This window comes from Anomaloglossus baeobatrachus, chromosome 5 (assembly GCF_048569485.1).
Source record: "Anomaloglossus baeobatrachus isolate aAnoBae1 chromosome 5, aAnoBae1.hap1, whole genome shotgun sequence".
NCBI classification, from domain to species: domain Eukaryota; kingdom Metazoa; phylum Chordata; class Amphibia; order Anura; family Aromobatidae; genus Anomaloglossus; species Anomaloglossus baeobatrachus.
The window spans coordinates 118,516,197-118,528,805 of NC_134357.1; the positions used below are offsets into that span (position 1 = coordinate 118,516,197).

General features: G+C 43.4%; 1 protein-coding gene across 7 annotated transcripts in view; it reads right to left on the reverse strand.

Annotated features, from left to right (window-relative positions):
- SORBS1 (sorbin and SH3 domain containing 1) overlaps positions 1-12,609 on the reverse strand; it is a 583,014-nt gene that overhangs the window by 133,680 nt on the left and 436,725 nt on the right. For all 7 annotated transcript variants that reach the window (XM_075348809.1, XM_075348810.1, XM_075348812.1 and 4 more), the window contains exons 9-10: positions 8,961-8,987; positions 8,763-8,875 (exon numbers count right to left, since the gene is read on the reverse strand). In XM_075348809.1, the coding sequence (XP_075204924.1) occupies positions 8,763-8,875; positions 8,961-8,987 (140 nt within the window). The remainder of the gene's footprint in view (positions 1-8,762; positions 8,876-8,960; positions 8,988-12,609) is intronic.

Consider the following 12,609-nt stretch of genomic DNA (forward strand, 5'->3'; position numbering starts at 1 on the left):
GCGTTTTAATTTAAAAAAAAAAAAAATTCAATAAACATTTTTTTAAAAAAAACTACGTGAGGTACCCCCCATTTTTGAATCATTCAAGATAAAAGGCTGACAGCTGGGGGCTGGTATCCTCAGACTGGGGAGACACATGCTTATTGGGCCTTCCCTGCCTAAAAATAGCAGCCTGCAGCTGCCTAGAATTGTCACATCCATTAGATGCAAAATACCAGCACTTTACCTGGCTCTTCCTGAATGCCCTGGTGCGGTGGCAATCGGGGTAATAAGGGGTTATGGTCAGCTCACAGCTGACACTAAGCCCTAGATTAGTAGTGGGAGGCATCTATGAGATCCCCTATTACTAATATGTAAGTGAAAGTAAATAAACACAAACACCAAAAAAATCCTTTATTTGAAATAAAATACAAAAAAGCACCCTCTTTCTCCCCTTTATGAACCCCAACAACACCTCTGCAGGTCCGACGTAACCCACATGAGGTCCCACAACAATTCCAGTTCTGCTACATCTGCGGTCACAGCACGCAATCATGGAACATGACCAGACGCTGTGGACTTGAGGTAGTGACTGAGTAGTGATGAGCAGTGACGTCACTCAGGTTAGTTGCGGCCACAGCTGGAAGTTTCCACAATCCTATACCTGTGACCGCAGGTAACTTGACCTTAGGTTACTTCAATAAACTCAGTGACCTCCCCTCAGGTGAAGTTACTAAGTTTAATGAAGCCACCTGAGGTCAGATTACCTGTGGTCACAGGTGGAGGACTGTGGGAACCTCCAACGTCACCGTTTATCGCTGCTAATTCTCTGCCTGAAGTCCACAGAGGACGGTCATGTTCCATGATCGCGTGCTGTGACTTCAGATGTAGCAGAACTGGAATTGTTGTGAGACCTCATGTGGATTACATTGGACCCGGGTGTTTTGGAGGTTAATAAAGGGGTGAAAGAGGGTGCTTATTTTGTATTTTATTTCAAATAAAGGATTTTTTTGGTGTTTGTGTTTATTTCTTTTCACTTACAGATTTGTAATGGGGTGGTCTCAGACACCTCCCATTACTAATCTAGGGCTTAGTGGCAGCTATGAACTGTGATTAACCAATTATAACCCCGAATGCCACGACACCAGGGCAATCGAGAAGAGCCAGGTAAAGTTCTGGGATTGTCGCATCTAATGGATACAGTAATCCTGGGTGACTGTAGGCTGCTATTTTTAGCCTGGGGGGCCCAATAAGCATGGGTCTCCCCAGCCTGCGAATATCAGCCCATGGCTGTCGAGCTTTATCTTGGCTGGGTATCAAAATTGAGGGGGACAACACGTTGGTTTTAAAATGATTTATTTAAACAATTTAAAAAAAAAAAAAGTTGCATGTGGTTCCTCTTATTTTGATACACAGTCAAGATAAGTGCACGGCTGGGAGCTGCAGCTGTATGCTTTATCTGTTAGTAGCAAAAGGGAGGGACCCAGCACCAATTCCAAAAGGTAAATTTCAGAAACTTTATTTTATCATATAAAAGGTCATAATACCGAAAATTCCAAAAGATATGTCATTTGGCTAAATGACGTATCTTTTGGAATTTTTTGTATTATGACCTTTTATATGATAAAATAAAGTTTCTGAATTTTACCTTTTGAAAAATCGGTGCTGGGTCCCACAACTCCCTTTTTCCTACTAACCTTGTATCACGGACCCTCCTGTCCGGTGGACTGAGAGCATCCGGCTGGAACCTGGGAAGCATATAAACGGGTGAGCTGAAAAGGTTTTTTCCTTCCATGCTTTATCTGTGCTGGGTATCATGATACAGGGGACCCTATCCCAAATTGTATATTTATTTATTTTTATACCACGATACATGCACATAATGTCTGTCATTGGAAGCAGTCAGCTGCCACTCAGTGTGGGGGCACATCTGACTGCAACTAATCACCGACGCCAGTGGCTGGGGAAGGCAGTGTATACGCAATGAAGGTAATGAGTGACCCCGGAAGGGAATAAGCGGCCGTGGGAGCAGTTACAGCCGTGCCGGAGACTCGGTAAGTATAGTGCGCCTGTTCCTATCACCCTATCTTTTCTATGACTATTTATAATAGCCGAATTGTGGTCCCCTTAGACTTATATGGGGACCAGCGTCTGGCCAGATACCCGGGATCAATCCTGGGCTGGAACTGTTTTTTTGTTGGGGTTTTTTTTTTTTAAACACAGTTAGACCCGTCGGTCTTGGGTATCTGCGAGTCCGCTCATCACTAATTACTACAATTTCCTTACTTACTGCAGGGTATATATTCATTGTTTTTATTTGAGATTGTGTTAGTCTTTGCAGCCACATTGTGAATGTGCACCTACACATTGCATAGCAGGATCGAAAGTATAATGATTACCTCTTAACTCCATTTCAAGTGCATGTTTGTGTGTATGTATATTTCTCCTCCCTGTGTAATGGATTCAATTTTTTTATTTTTTAACGATACGAAGAACCACATACATGTCTTTGTTTAAATCAAAACTATGGCCATTATAACATGGGGCAAAAATTGCGCGGAAAGTTGCAATATTGTTCGAAACAAAGCAATATTCACAGTGTGTAATAGCTGGTAGCGAATGTAATTTCGTACAACTCGTGTGAAACCAGATCTTTCAACGCTTAAAAATTATTGCTTGTTGACATACAATTTCACAGTGTCACTACCACCTCGTCAACACATTGCATTCTCGGAAACATCAACCCCAGATGCTAAAATCTTGGTCTGATCTTCAGGTATAATACATGGTTTTATGAAAGACTAGTGACTTTCCATCGACTGCAACAGCAATCTTTCGGGCAAACATTTGCTTGTGTAATAATGAGCTTGTATGTAAGAGAATGACAAGATAGCAATAGACGAGCGAATAGTTAGTATTAAACAATGCTGTTGTCTTATAGGCCCTTAAGACAAGCTAAGGAATTTGAAACCAAGAAGTGTATGTCATACCCAGACTCTTAAGCTGGGTTCACACACAGCGAAAGCAACAACGATGTCGCTGTTATGTCACCATTTTCTGTGACGCAACAGCGACCTTGTAAGTCGCTGTTATGATCGCTGCTTAGCTGTCAAACACAGCAGACGCAGCAGCGATCATAACGACACGCGCCGCTGTGCTACATGTGCAGAGAGCAGGGAGCCGGCACTGGCAGCGAGAGCGGCTGATGCTGGTAACGAAGGTAAATATCGGGTAACCAGAGTAAGGTCTTCCCTTGGTTACCCGATGTTTACCCTGGTTACAGCTTACCACAGCTGTCAGATGCCGGCTCCTGCTCCCTGCTCGCTTCATTTCTTCGCTTCTCTCGCTGTCACACACAGCGATGTGTGCGTCACAGCGGGAGAGCGACGACCAAAAAATGAAGCTGGACATTTAGCAACGAGCGGCGACCTCACAGCAGGGGCTAGCTCGTTGCTGGATGTCACACACAGCAACAGGATGTCGCTGCTACGTCACAGAAAATGGTGACGTAGCAGCGACGTCGTTGTCATCGTCGCTGTGTGTGACACCACCTTTAAAGCTGGGTGCAAAAGATACAAACATTTAGCCAATAAGATATGTAAGAGATAAGCTGAGCCAATTAGGATGCTACAATGTACAGTTAGGTCCAGAAATCTTTGGACAGTGACACAATTTTCGCGAGTTGGGCTCTGCATGCCACCACATTGGATTTGAAATGAAACCTCTACAACAGAATTCAAGTGCAGATTGTAACGTTTAATTTGAAGGTTTGAACAGAAATATCTGATAGAAATTGTAGGAATTGTACACATTTCTTTACAAACACTCCACATTTTAGGAGGTCAAAAGTAATTGGACAAATAAACCAAACCCAAACAAAATATTTTTATTTTCAATATTTTGTTGCGAATCCTTTGGAGGCAATCACTGCCTTAAGTCTGGAACCCATGGACATCACCAAACGCTGGGTTTCCTCCTTCTTAATGCTTTGCCAGGCCTTTACAGCCGCAGCCTTCAGGTCTTGCTTGTTTGTGGGTCTTTCCGTCTTAAGTCTGGATTTGAGCAAGTGAAATGCATGCTCAATTGGGTTAAGATCTGGTGATTGACTTGGTCATTGCAGAATGTTCCACTTTTTTGCACTCATGAACTCCTGGGTAGCTTTGGCTGTATGCTTGGGGTCATTGTCCATCTGTACTATGAAGCGCCGTCCGATCAACTTTGCGGCATTTGGCTGAATCTGGGCTGAAAGTATATCCCGGTACACTTCAGAATTCATCCGGCTACTCTTGTCTGCTGTTATGTCATCAATAAACACAAGTGACCCAGTGCCATTGAAAGCCATGCATGCCCATGCCATCACGTTGCCTCCACCATGTTTTACAGAGGATGTGGTGTGCCTTGGATCATGTGCCGTTCCCTTTCTTCTCCAAACTTTTTTCTTCCCATCATTCTGGTACAGGTTGATCTTGGTCTCATCTGTCCATAGAATACTTTTCCAGAACTAAGCTGGCTTCATGAGGTGTTTTTCAGCAAATTTAACTCTGGCCTGTCTATTTTTGGAATTGATGAATGGTTTGCATCTAGATGTGAACCCTTTGTATTTACTTTCATGGAGTCTTCTCTTTACTGTTGACTTAGAGACAGATACACCTACTTCACTGAGAGTGTTCTGGACTTCAGTTGATGTTGTGAACGGGTTCTTCTTCAACAAAGAAAGTATGCGGCGATCATCCACCACTGTTGTCATCCGTGGACGCCCAGGCCTTTTTGAGTTCCCAAGCTCACCAGTCAATTCCTTTTTTCTCAGAATGTACCCGACTGTTGATTTTGCTACTCCAAACATGTCTGCTATCTCTCTGATGGATTTTTTCTTTTTTTTCAGCCTCAGGATGTTCTGCTTCACCTCAATTGAGAGTTCCTTAGACCGCATGTTGTCTGGTCACAGCAACAGCTTCCAAATGCAAAACCACACACCTGTAATCAACCCCAGACCTTTTAACTACTTCATTGATTACAGGTTAACGAGGGAGATGCCTTCAGAGTTAATTGCAGCCCTTAGAGTCCCTTGTCCAATTACTTTTGGTCCCTTGAAAAAGAGGAGGCTATGCATTACAGAACTATGATTCCTAAACCCTTTCTCCGATTTGGATGTGAAAACTCTCATATTGCAGCTGGGAGTGTGCACTTTCAGCCCATATTATATATATATAATTGTATTTCTGAACATGTTTTTGTAAACAGCTAAAATAACAAAACTTGTGTCACTGTCCAAATATTTCTGGACCTAACTGTATGTCCAAGAAATGCCTATATAATTGAGTGACGATGAGGGAGCTGCCTTGATACATAATTGTCTCAAGGTGGCTATCAACGTACGCCTGTAGTCTGTTATTTAATCAGGATCAGACACAAGGTCTCTTAGAATGTTGGTACTCTGCATGGAGACGACACACTTATACCAACATCTGTGCTGGTCCATGTTTTCGGTTGTACTGTATGTAAGACTTGCCTGCTCATAATCAGATATGATCTTTGGAAATTTCAGCAATTAAATACTTTTGAACAAAATATCATCAAATCATGGGTTGAAAAGCTTATCCACAGGGACTTCCTGAAAACAGGCTCTGAACTTTATGTCTGACCATAGCATCCCAATGACATAACTTTTTACAAATATCATGACGTACGGTAATTTCTTGGGGACAATATTCTCTCTTATGCCCACCCATTTGAAGGTTAGCTCCAAACATACAATAAAGGGAACCAACCACCAATGATTTTGCTATTTGAAGTAAAGATAGTGCCATACACGCAATAAGATGCTGAATCCACGCATTCCTTTTGTTGAAAGATCAGATGTTTGGTTGCTGAAATATCTTCAAAGTTGCAGAAATGCACTGTACTATGAGTGACGTGTGCATATGCAGCGGTGCGGACCTTTGTGGGTCCTTCTGCTTCTTGTATTTTAAGCCCCTTTCCATTATTTAAATATTGTGCCGCAATTGCTACTGCTGGTCGCATGTGAGCATTGCCACAGTAATCATGTCTTTATTAAAATGGCGCTGTAGTCTGTGCATTCGCGTACCATGATCTCCGGCGCCATTTTATTGAAGACACTGTGGAGAAGACTAAAGCGGGCTTTACACGCTGCAACATCGTCTAGCCGATGCTAGCGCTGGCGAGCGTGATAGCACCCGCCCATATAGTTATGGTGATATTTGGTGATCGCTGTCGCAGCGAACATTATCACTACGGCAGCGCCACACGCACTTACCTGGTCGTCGTCGTCACTGTGACTGCCGAACAATCCCTCCCTCAAGGGGGAGGGGCGTTTGGCATCACAGCGACGTCACTAAGCAGCCGGCCAATCATAGCGGAGGGGCGGAGATAAGTGGGACGAACATCCCCGCCCACCTCCTTCCTTCCTCATTGCTGGCGTGTGGCAGGTAAGGAGAGGTTCCTTGTTCCTGCGGTGTCACACGTAGCGATGTGTGCTGCCGCAGGGACGAGGATCAACTTCGCCCATGTGACAGCAGCGATATTTGAGAATGGACCCCCATGTCAACGAGGAGAAATTTTGGACGTTTTTGCAACTACCCAAAATTGCTCCTAGGAGTTACACACAACGATATCGCTACAGCGGCCGGATGTGCGTCACAAAATCCGTGACCCCAACGAGATCGCTGTAGCGATCTCGTAGCGTGTAAAGCCCGCTTAAGAGCGGCATTGGCGTGCACAGATGTAAAAAAAAAAATTGCGCATGTGCCGATGCCGCTCAGTCTTCTCCACTGGGTTTTCAATAAAATGGCGCCGGAGATGGTATGCACATGCGCAGACTCCGGCGCCATTTTAATGAAGACATTTACTGTGGTAACGCGCACGCAAAGAAAACAGCAGCAATGGCAACGTGGTGTGATATATAAATAAATAAAAGGGGGCATAAATTACAAGATGCAGGAGGAGGAATATACATATATATTCATAAAAGAAGGATAAAAGTAATAATTTTGACTGAGAAGAAAACTGCAGGGAGTCCTGTGATCATCAAAAAACCCTGATTTAGAGGGACCATAATGAAATTACAGGTTTGGGGAGGTAGAAAGATGATTGCTATAAACAATATGGAAAACAGAATTTTCAATTAAAGCTTTTGTCAAAGTCCAAGTGGATTTCAACCATATTTAACCGTCCAGGTCACATTTACTTTATTGTTTACACTTTACGGATTACATTTACCTTATACATGAGCAATTGTCGCCTTATGTCTAATGAACAGTAGCAGAACAACAAATGGCAAATAATAAAATGTTATAAATGTATTCCACTTCAGTCATTAACCACATCGGAAAGAAGATTTCATAGTACTGCTAAAGTAACTTCAAAAAACGGGACGAAGACCCGCAATGTATTTTGGTGAATAAACCAACCCACTTTTTACTATTGTAAGTATGCTACGAGCTCGTTATTCTAACACCCATAGGCCACAATGGCATCACAAGATGTTCAATAGCTTTTCATAACCATTAAACTGATACTATAATGATCTATGGGTAATGGATGACAGTGTGGTTTGTGTGTCTTTCATAGGCCACATTAGAATTACATGGACTACTATGCAATTCCATATCTATTCAATTTTCTGCTTGGACAGATGCCAAATAACACTATTTGCTTCCATATGATTACAGGACCGCTATGGATGTGTTAGTCCATATAACGGAGTCTTAGCATTATAGGCATAACACTCCAAGGGTGATTTAGGTTTGGTTAAGTAGAATCGCAGGTGGTGTTAGATGTGTATTCCATTTTGTCAAAGAGGTTGGCCACTACTTTTACATTGATGGCCTTTCCTTAGGATAGGTCATGAATGTCTCATTGGCCGGCGTCCGACACTCGCCAGCTGTTGTTGTTGGTGGCATCAGGCTGCCGGAAATGCTCAGTTCTGGAGTTGCCTCATCTTCGGATAGCGGCCAATGACGGCTACTGCACAATTGCCTCCTGATTTGAGTGGGTGGTGAATGTGTAGTACCTGTCTGCAGCCACCATCAGTTGACGGACCAGCTCCTTTACGGAGCATTTCCAGCCACCTGCTGCTGCCACCGAGAACAGCTGATATTCAATAGTGCCCAGTATCTGATCCCAGTAGATCAGAAATTGATGAACTATCCTAAGGATAGGCCATCAATGTAAAAGTAGTGGACAACTGCTTTATGGAATACACACCTACCACCATCTACGATTCTACTTAACCAAACATAGATCATCATAGGATCCCAGTGTTAGACCTGTACTGCCAAGATCCCATGCAAAGTAGTGGACAACCCCTTTAAATGCGGACATCTAACACTACCTTAAAGTGGACACTTTCGGCAGATCGCACAAAACAATGTGAACATCTTCTGCCCTTCTCAATTTATTCTCGCCTTACAGTTCTAAATGTACATTAACTGTAGCTTAACATGAATAATACATGTTTACATAGTCAAAGTAATCTGTATATAAGTAATCTGAAATCTATTTAAAGAAGAATCATCAAAAAACAACAAGCAAAAAAGTGTTATGAAGAATTAGGCAAAACTAAGCAGTAAGACAAGAAATTCATCAATCTGCTAAATGAATAAATGAATTTAATATCTCATCTATAAAAGAAGCATAAATAATTATCTCTGGAACGAAGCACAATGACAACTGGAGACACAAGTGAGAAGAACCTCTATACTGATCAGCAGATACGAACAGACCTTCACGTAATTTTGGAGAATTGACAGAGAAGCTTGCAGTACCTGTGGCTTGTACTCAGACGGAAGATGAGGACGCACACTCCGAAATCCTTTGGCAGCCAGTGAGGAGGACTGAGAATCCCCATTGGATTCAGCTACTGATGGAGGCCGGTCATCTGCACAAGTGAAGAGTTTTCATGGGTGACATCTCGGCTTTCATTGATTGCAACCAAAACAGACATTGAATTCAAGCCTTCTTACCTGGCTCACTTTCTGTTGCAAATTCACCTGGTTTTATTCAGGCAAGAAAAAAAAAGAAAAAACAAGTTAGATCCAAAAAGTGTACATTAAAAAACGAAAATCTGTGTATCTCGAGTTACAAAATCGTTGCAGCCACCAGCCCCAAACGGAATTGCAAATGCAAGTGCCATAGTAACTGGCATTACATATCATGTCCTCACTGTTTCTGACCTTTCTGGACACAAAGAATTCTTTCATAGTAATAAAGGCAGAATTGTCCATTGACTCTGTCAGTTTGAAAGGGGAAAAAAAACACAATCAAGTGGTTGAAAGCTGTGAACACGATGTGAATCAGTCTCTGTGAACTTAAGACGTATGGAACTGCACGCTACAGTTTTTAAAACCCATAATAAGCATTGAATTTCAAGTGTTTGACGTGACACTAATTACAGATTGTGATTTGCATTAATATATGTAGCTCCAGGGGAGATGTTCTGACATGCTGCCTGTGACATGACAGCACAAACCCACTTGCAGAACAACCATTTTTTGGAGCGGTGTTGCTACATTCATTCAATTTTGATGATTAGAAACAAAACATTTTTTTTTTTTTTTTACACATTTTATTATAGGATATTTGACCTAACAAGTGTCAGAAAGATTGAGAGAAAATAATAGTATGAGCAAAATAATCTTTATAGTTCATATGTTCCCTCTCAGTCCTCCGGAAACCTATTAGGTTTCTCCAAATTCAACACAAAATACCACTGTTAATGACTCCTGCAGTCTCAGAATTATTCAACCCCTTCATGACAAGAGACTTTAGTACTTCGTAATGGAGCTGGCTGTTGTGACCTGCTGTAAATGTGATGCATAGCCAGACACCAGCATTCCTGAGGAATCTTAACCATTCCTCATGGGCAATGGCTTACAGTTCACGAATATTCTTGAGTTTCAAGGAAATAGTACAAAAAGTTTAGAGATCATTCTCTTGCATAAATAAGAAAAAAGGATACAAAAATAGAAAAGACGGAAAGGAAAGGGCAAAGGAAAGGAAGAAAAGAATGAATGCTATCACCAGCTGCCACCAGATTTCTGAGATATACACATCTTTTGACCCAAAGGTGCAAGAAAAGTTGGTTTTACTAAGCTACAAACTATATAAACAAGCCACAGAAGCTAGAGGTTTTGGGATGCAAGTAAAATATTCCAACATCTCGCTCATTTCACTACATTGTACGACCTTGATGGTCTGGAGCAGTTATCCCCAACCTTTCTTACCCAGAGAGCCACATTCAGCTTTGAGAGAGGTTGCAAGCTACATCCTGAGCCCCTCCCACCCCCCCCAATAGTTGCATTCAGCTCCTGCCTCCCCCACAGTAGACATACCCAAAGCCCCCATTACAGGTTTAATGACAGCCAAAGCTTCCCCACTGTAAGCACACCAAGGCAGCGTACTTGCTACCAGGGGTTCCCACTTTCATTCGGTAATCTTACATCAAGCACTACCACTGAGCTATCGCATCCAGATTCAATCACTCTTCTATCTGGTAGTATCATCCTATGTCCAGCATAGCATTTACTTGATGTATCACTCCAACCCCAAGGCCAATATACACACATCCAGATCTGCTATTCTGTGGGGTCTGCTCACAAGAGTCACTATCTAGAGACCTGCTCTTCATAGTGGTTTGCTAGATCTGATGCTAATACACTAAGCTGGCAGACGGCCACGAGCCATCCATAATGTGCCCACGAGTTACATGTGGCTACTGAGCCACAGGTTGGGGATCCCTGGTCTGACTGATAACGTACTGTACCTAAGGTCTCATTCATACATCCATTTTTAAATACGTCCATGGAAAAATGGTACTGGTGTCACTAATTTTTTACATCCATGTGTCCGTTTTTAACATCAGTGTTGTTTACGAATGTATAAATAAAATACAAAGCTTCCCCTATCTTCTGCAATGTTAAATACATACAGTACACGGACTACACTCTGATGTCATCTGTGTGCTGTATAGATTTTTCACAGACCCATAGACTTGTATTGGCCCTTTACATCTGTGATACCAGAAAAAAAAAAAAAAAACCCGGTCATGTGAATAGTCCCATAGAGTAGAATGGGTACATGCTGCATCCATGATAAAAATGGATACAACATGAGCGTTCATCATAGACGTGTGTATGAGGCCCAAAAGAAAAACATACATGCAATAAACCTAACCACAAGATTATCAAATTCCTTGCCATGATTTGCCTCACTCTTTTTTCAGCCCTCTTGTCAACTGGGAAAAGCTAAAGGCCTAGTCACACTAAACAACTTACCAGCGATCCCAACAACGATACAACTTGATAGTTATCGCTGGTAAGTTGCTAGGAGGTCGCTGGTGAGATGTCACACTAAGCAACGCTCCAGCGATCCCACCAGCAACCTGACCTGGCAGGGATCGCTGGAGCGTCGTACGTGGAAGCATGCTGCGCTTGGTAACTAAGGTAAATATCGGGTAACCAACCCGATATTTACCTTGGTTACCAGCGCACACAGCTTAGTGCTGGCTCCCTGCACAACTAGCCACAATACACATCGGGTTAATTACCCGATGTGTACTCTGCTACGTGTGCAGGCAGCAGGAGCCGGCTTCTGCGGACGCTGGTAACCACGGTAAACAGCGGGTAACCAAGAAGCCCTTACCTTGGTTACCCGATATTTACCTTCGTTACCAGCGTCCACCGCTCTCAGCTGTCAGTGCCGGCTCCTGCTCCTTGCACACATAGCCAGACTACACATCGGGTAATTAACCCGATGTGTACTGTGGCTAGGAGTGCAGGGAGCAGGAGCCGGCACTGACAGCTGAGAGCGGCGGACGCTGGTAACGAAGGTAAATATCGGGTAACCAAGGAAAGGGCTTCTTGGTTACCCGCTGTTTACCGTGGTTACCAGCGTCGGCAGAAGCCGGCTCCTGCTGCCTGCACATTTAGTTGTTGCTCTGTCGCTGTCACACACAGCGATGTGTGCTTCACAGCGGGAGAGCAACAACTAAAAAATGGCCCAGGACATTCAGCAACAACAAACGACCTCACAGCAGGGGCCAGGTTGTTGCTGGATGTCACACTAGGCAACATCGCTAGCAAGTTGTGCATCAGCAGAGATGTTGCTAGCGATGTTGCTTAAGGTACCGTCACACTAAGCAACATCTCTGCTGATGCACAACTTGCTAGCGATGTTGCTTAGTGTGACATCCAGCAACAACCTGGCCCCTGCTGTGAGGTCGTTGGTTGTTGCTGAATGTCCTGGGCCATTTTTTAATTGTTGCTCTCCCGCTGTGAAGCACACATCGCTGTGTGTGACAGCGACAGAGCAACAACTGAATGTGCAGTGAGCAGGGAGCCGGATTCTGCGGACGCTGGTAACCACGGTAAACAGCGGGTAACCAAGAAGCCCTTCCCTTGGTTACCCGATATTTACCTTCGTTACCAGCATCCGCCGCTCTCAGCTGTCAGTGCCGGCTCCTGCTCTCTGCACACAGCCACAGTACACATCGGGTTAATTACCGCAGAAGCCGGCTCCCTGCTGCCTGCACACGTATCAGAGTACACATCACATGCTGGATTCTTTCTCTGCGCCTTCGGACCAAACAAGTTAATCAACAGGAAGTGAGCGCTG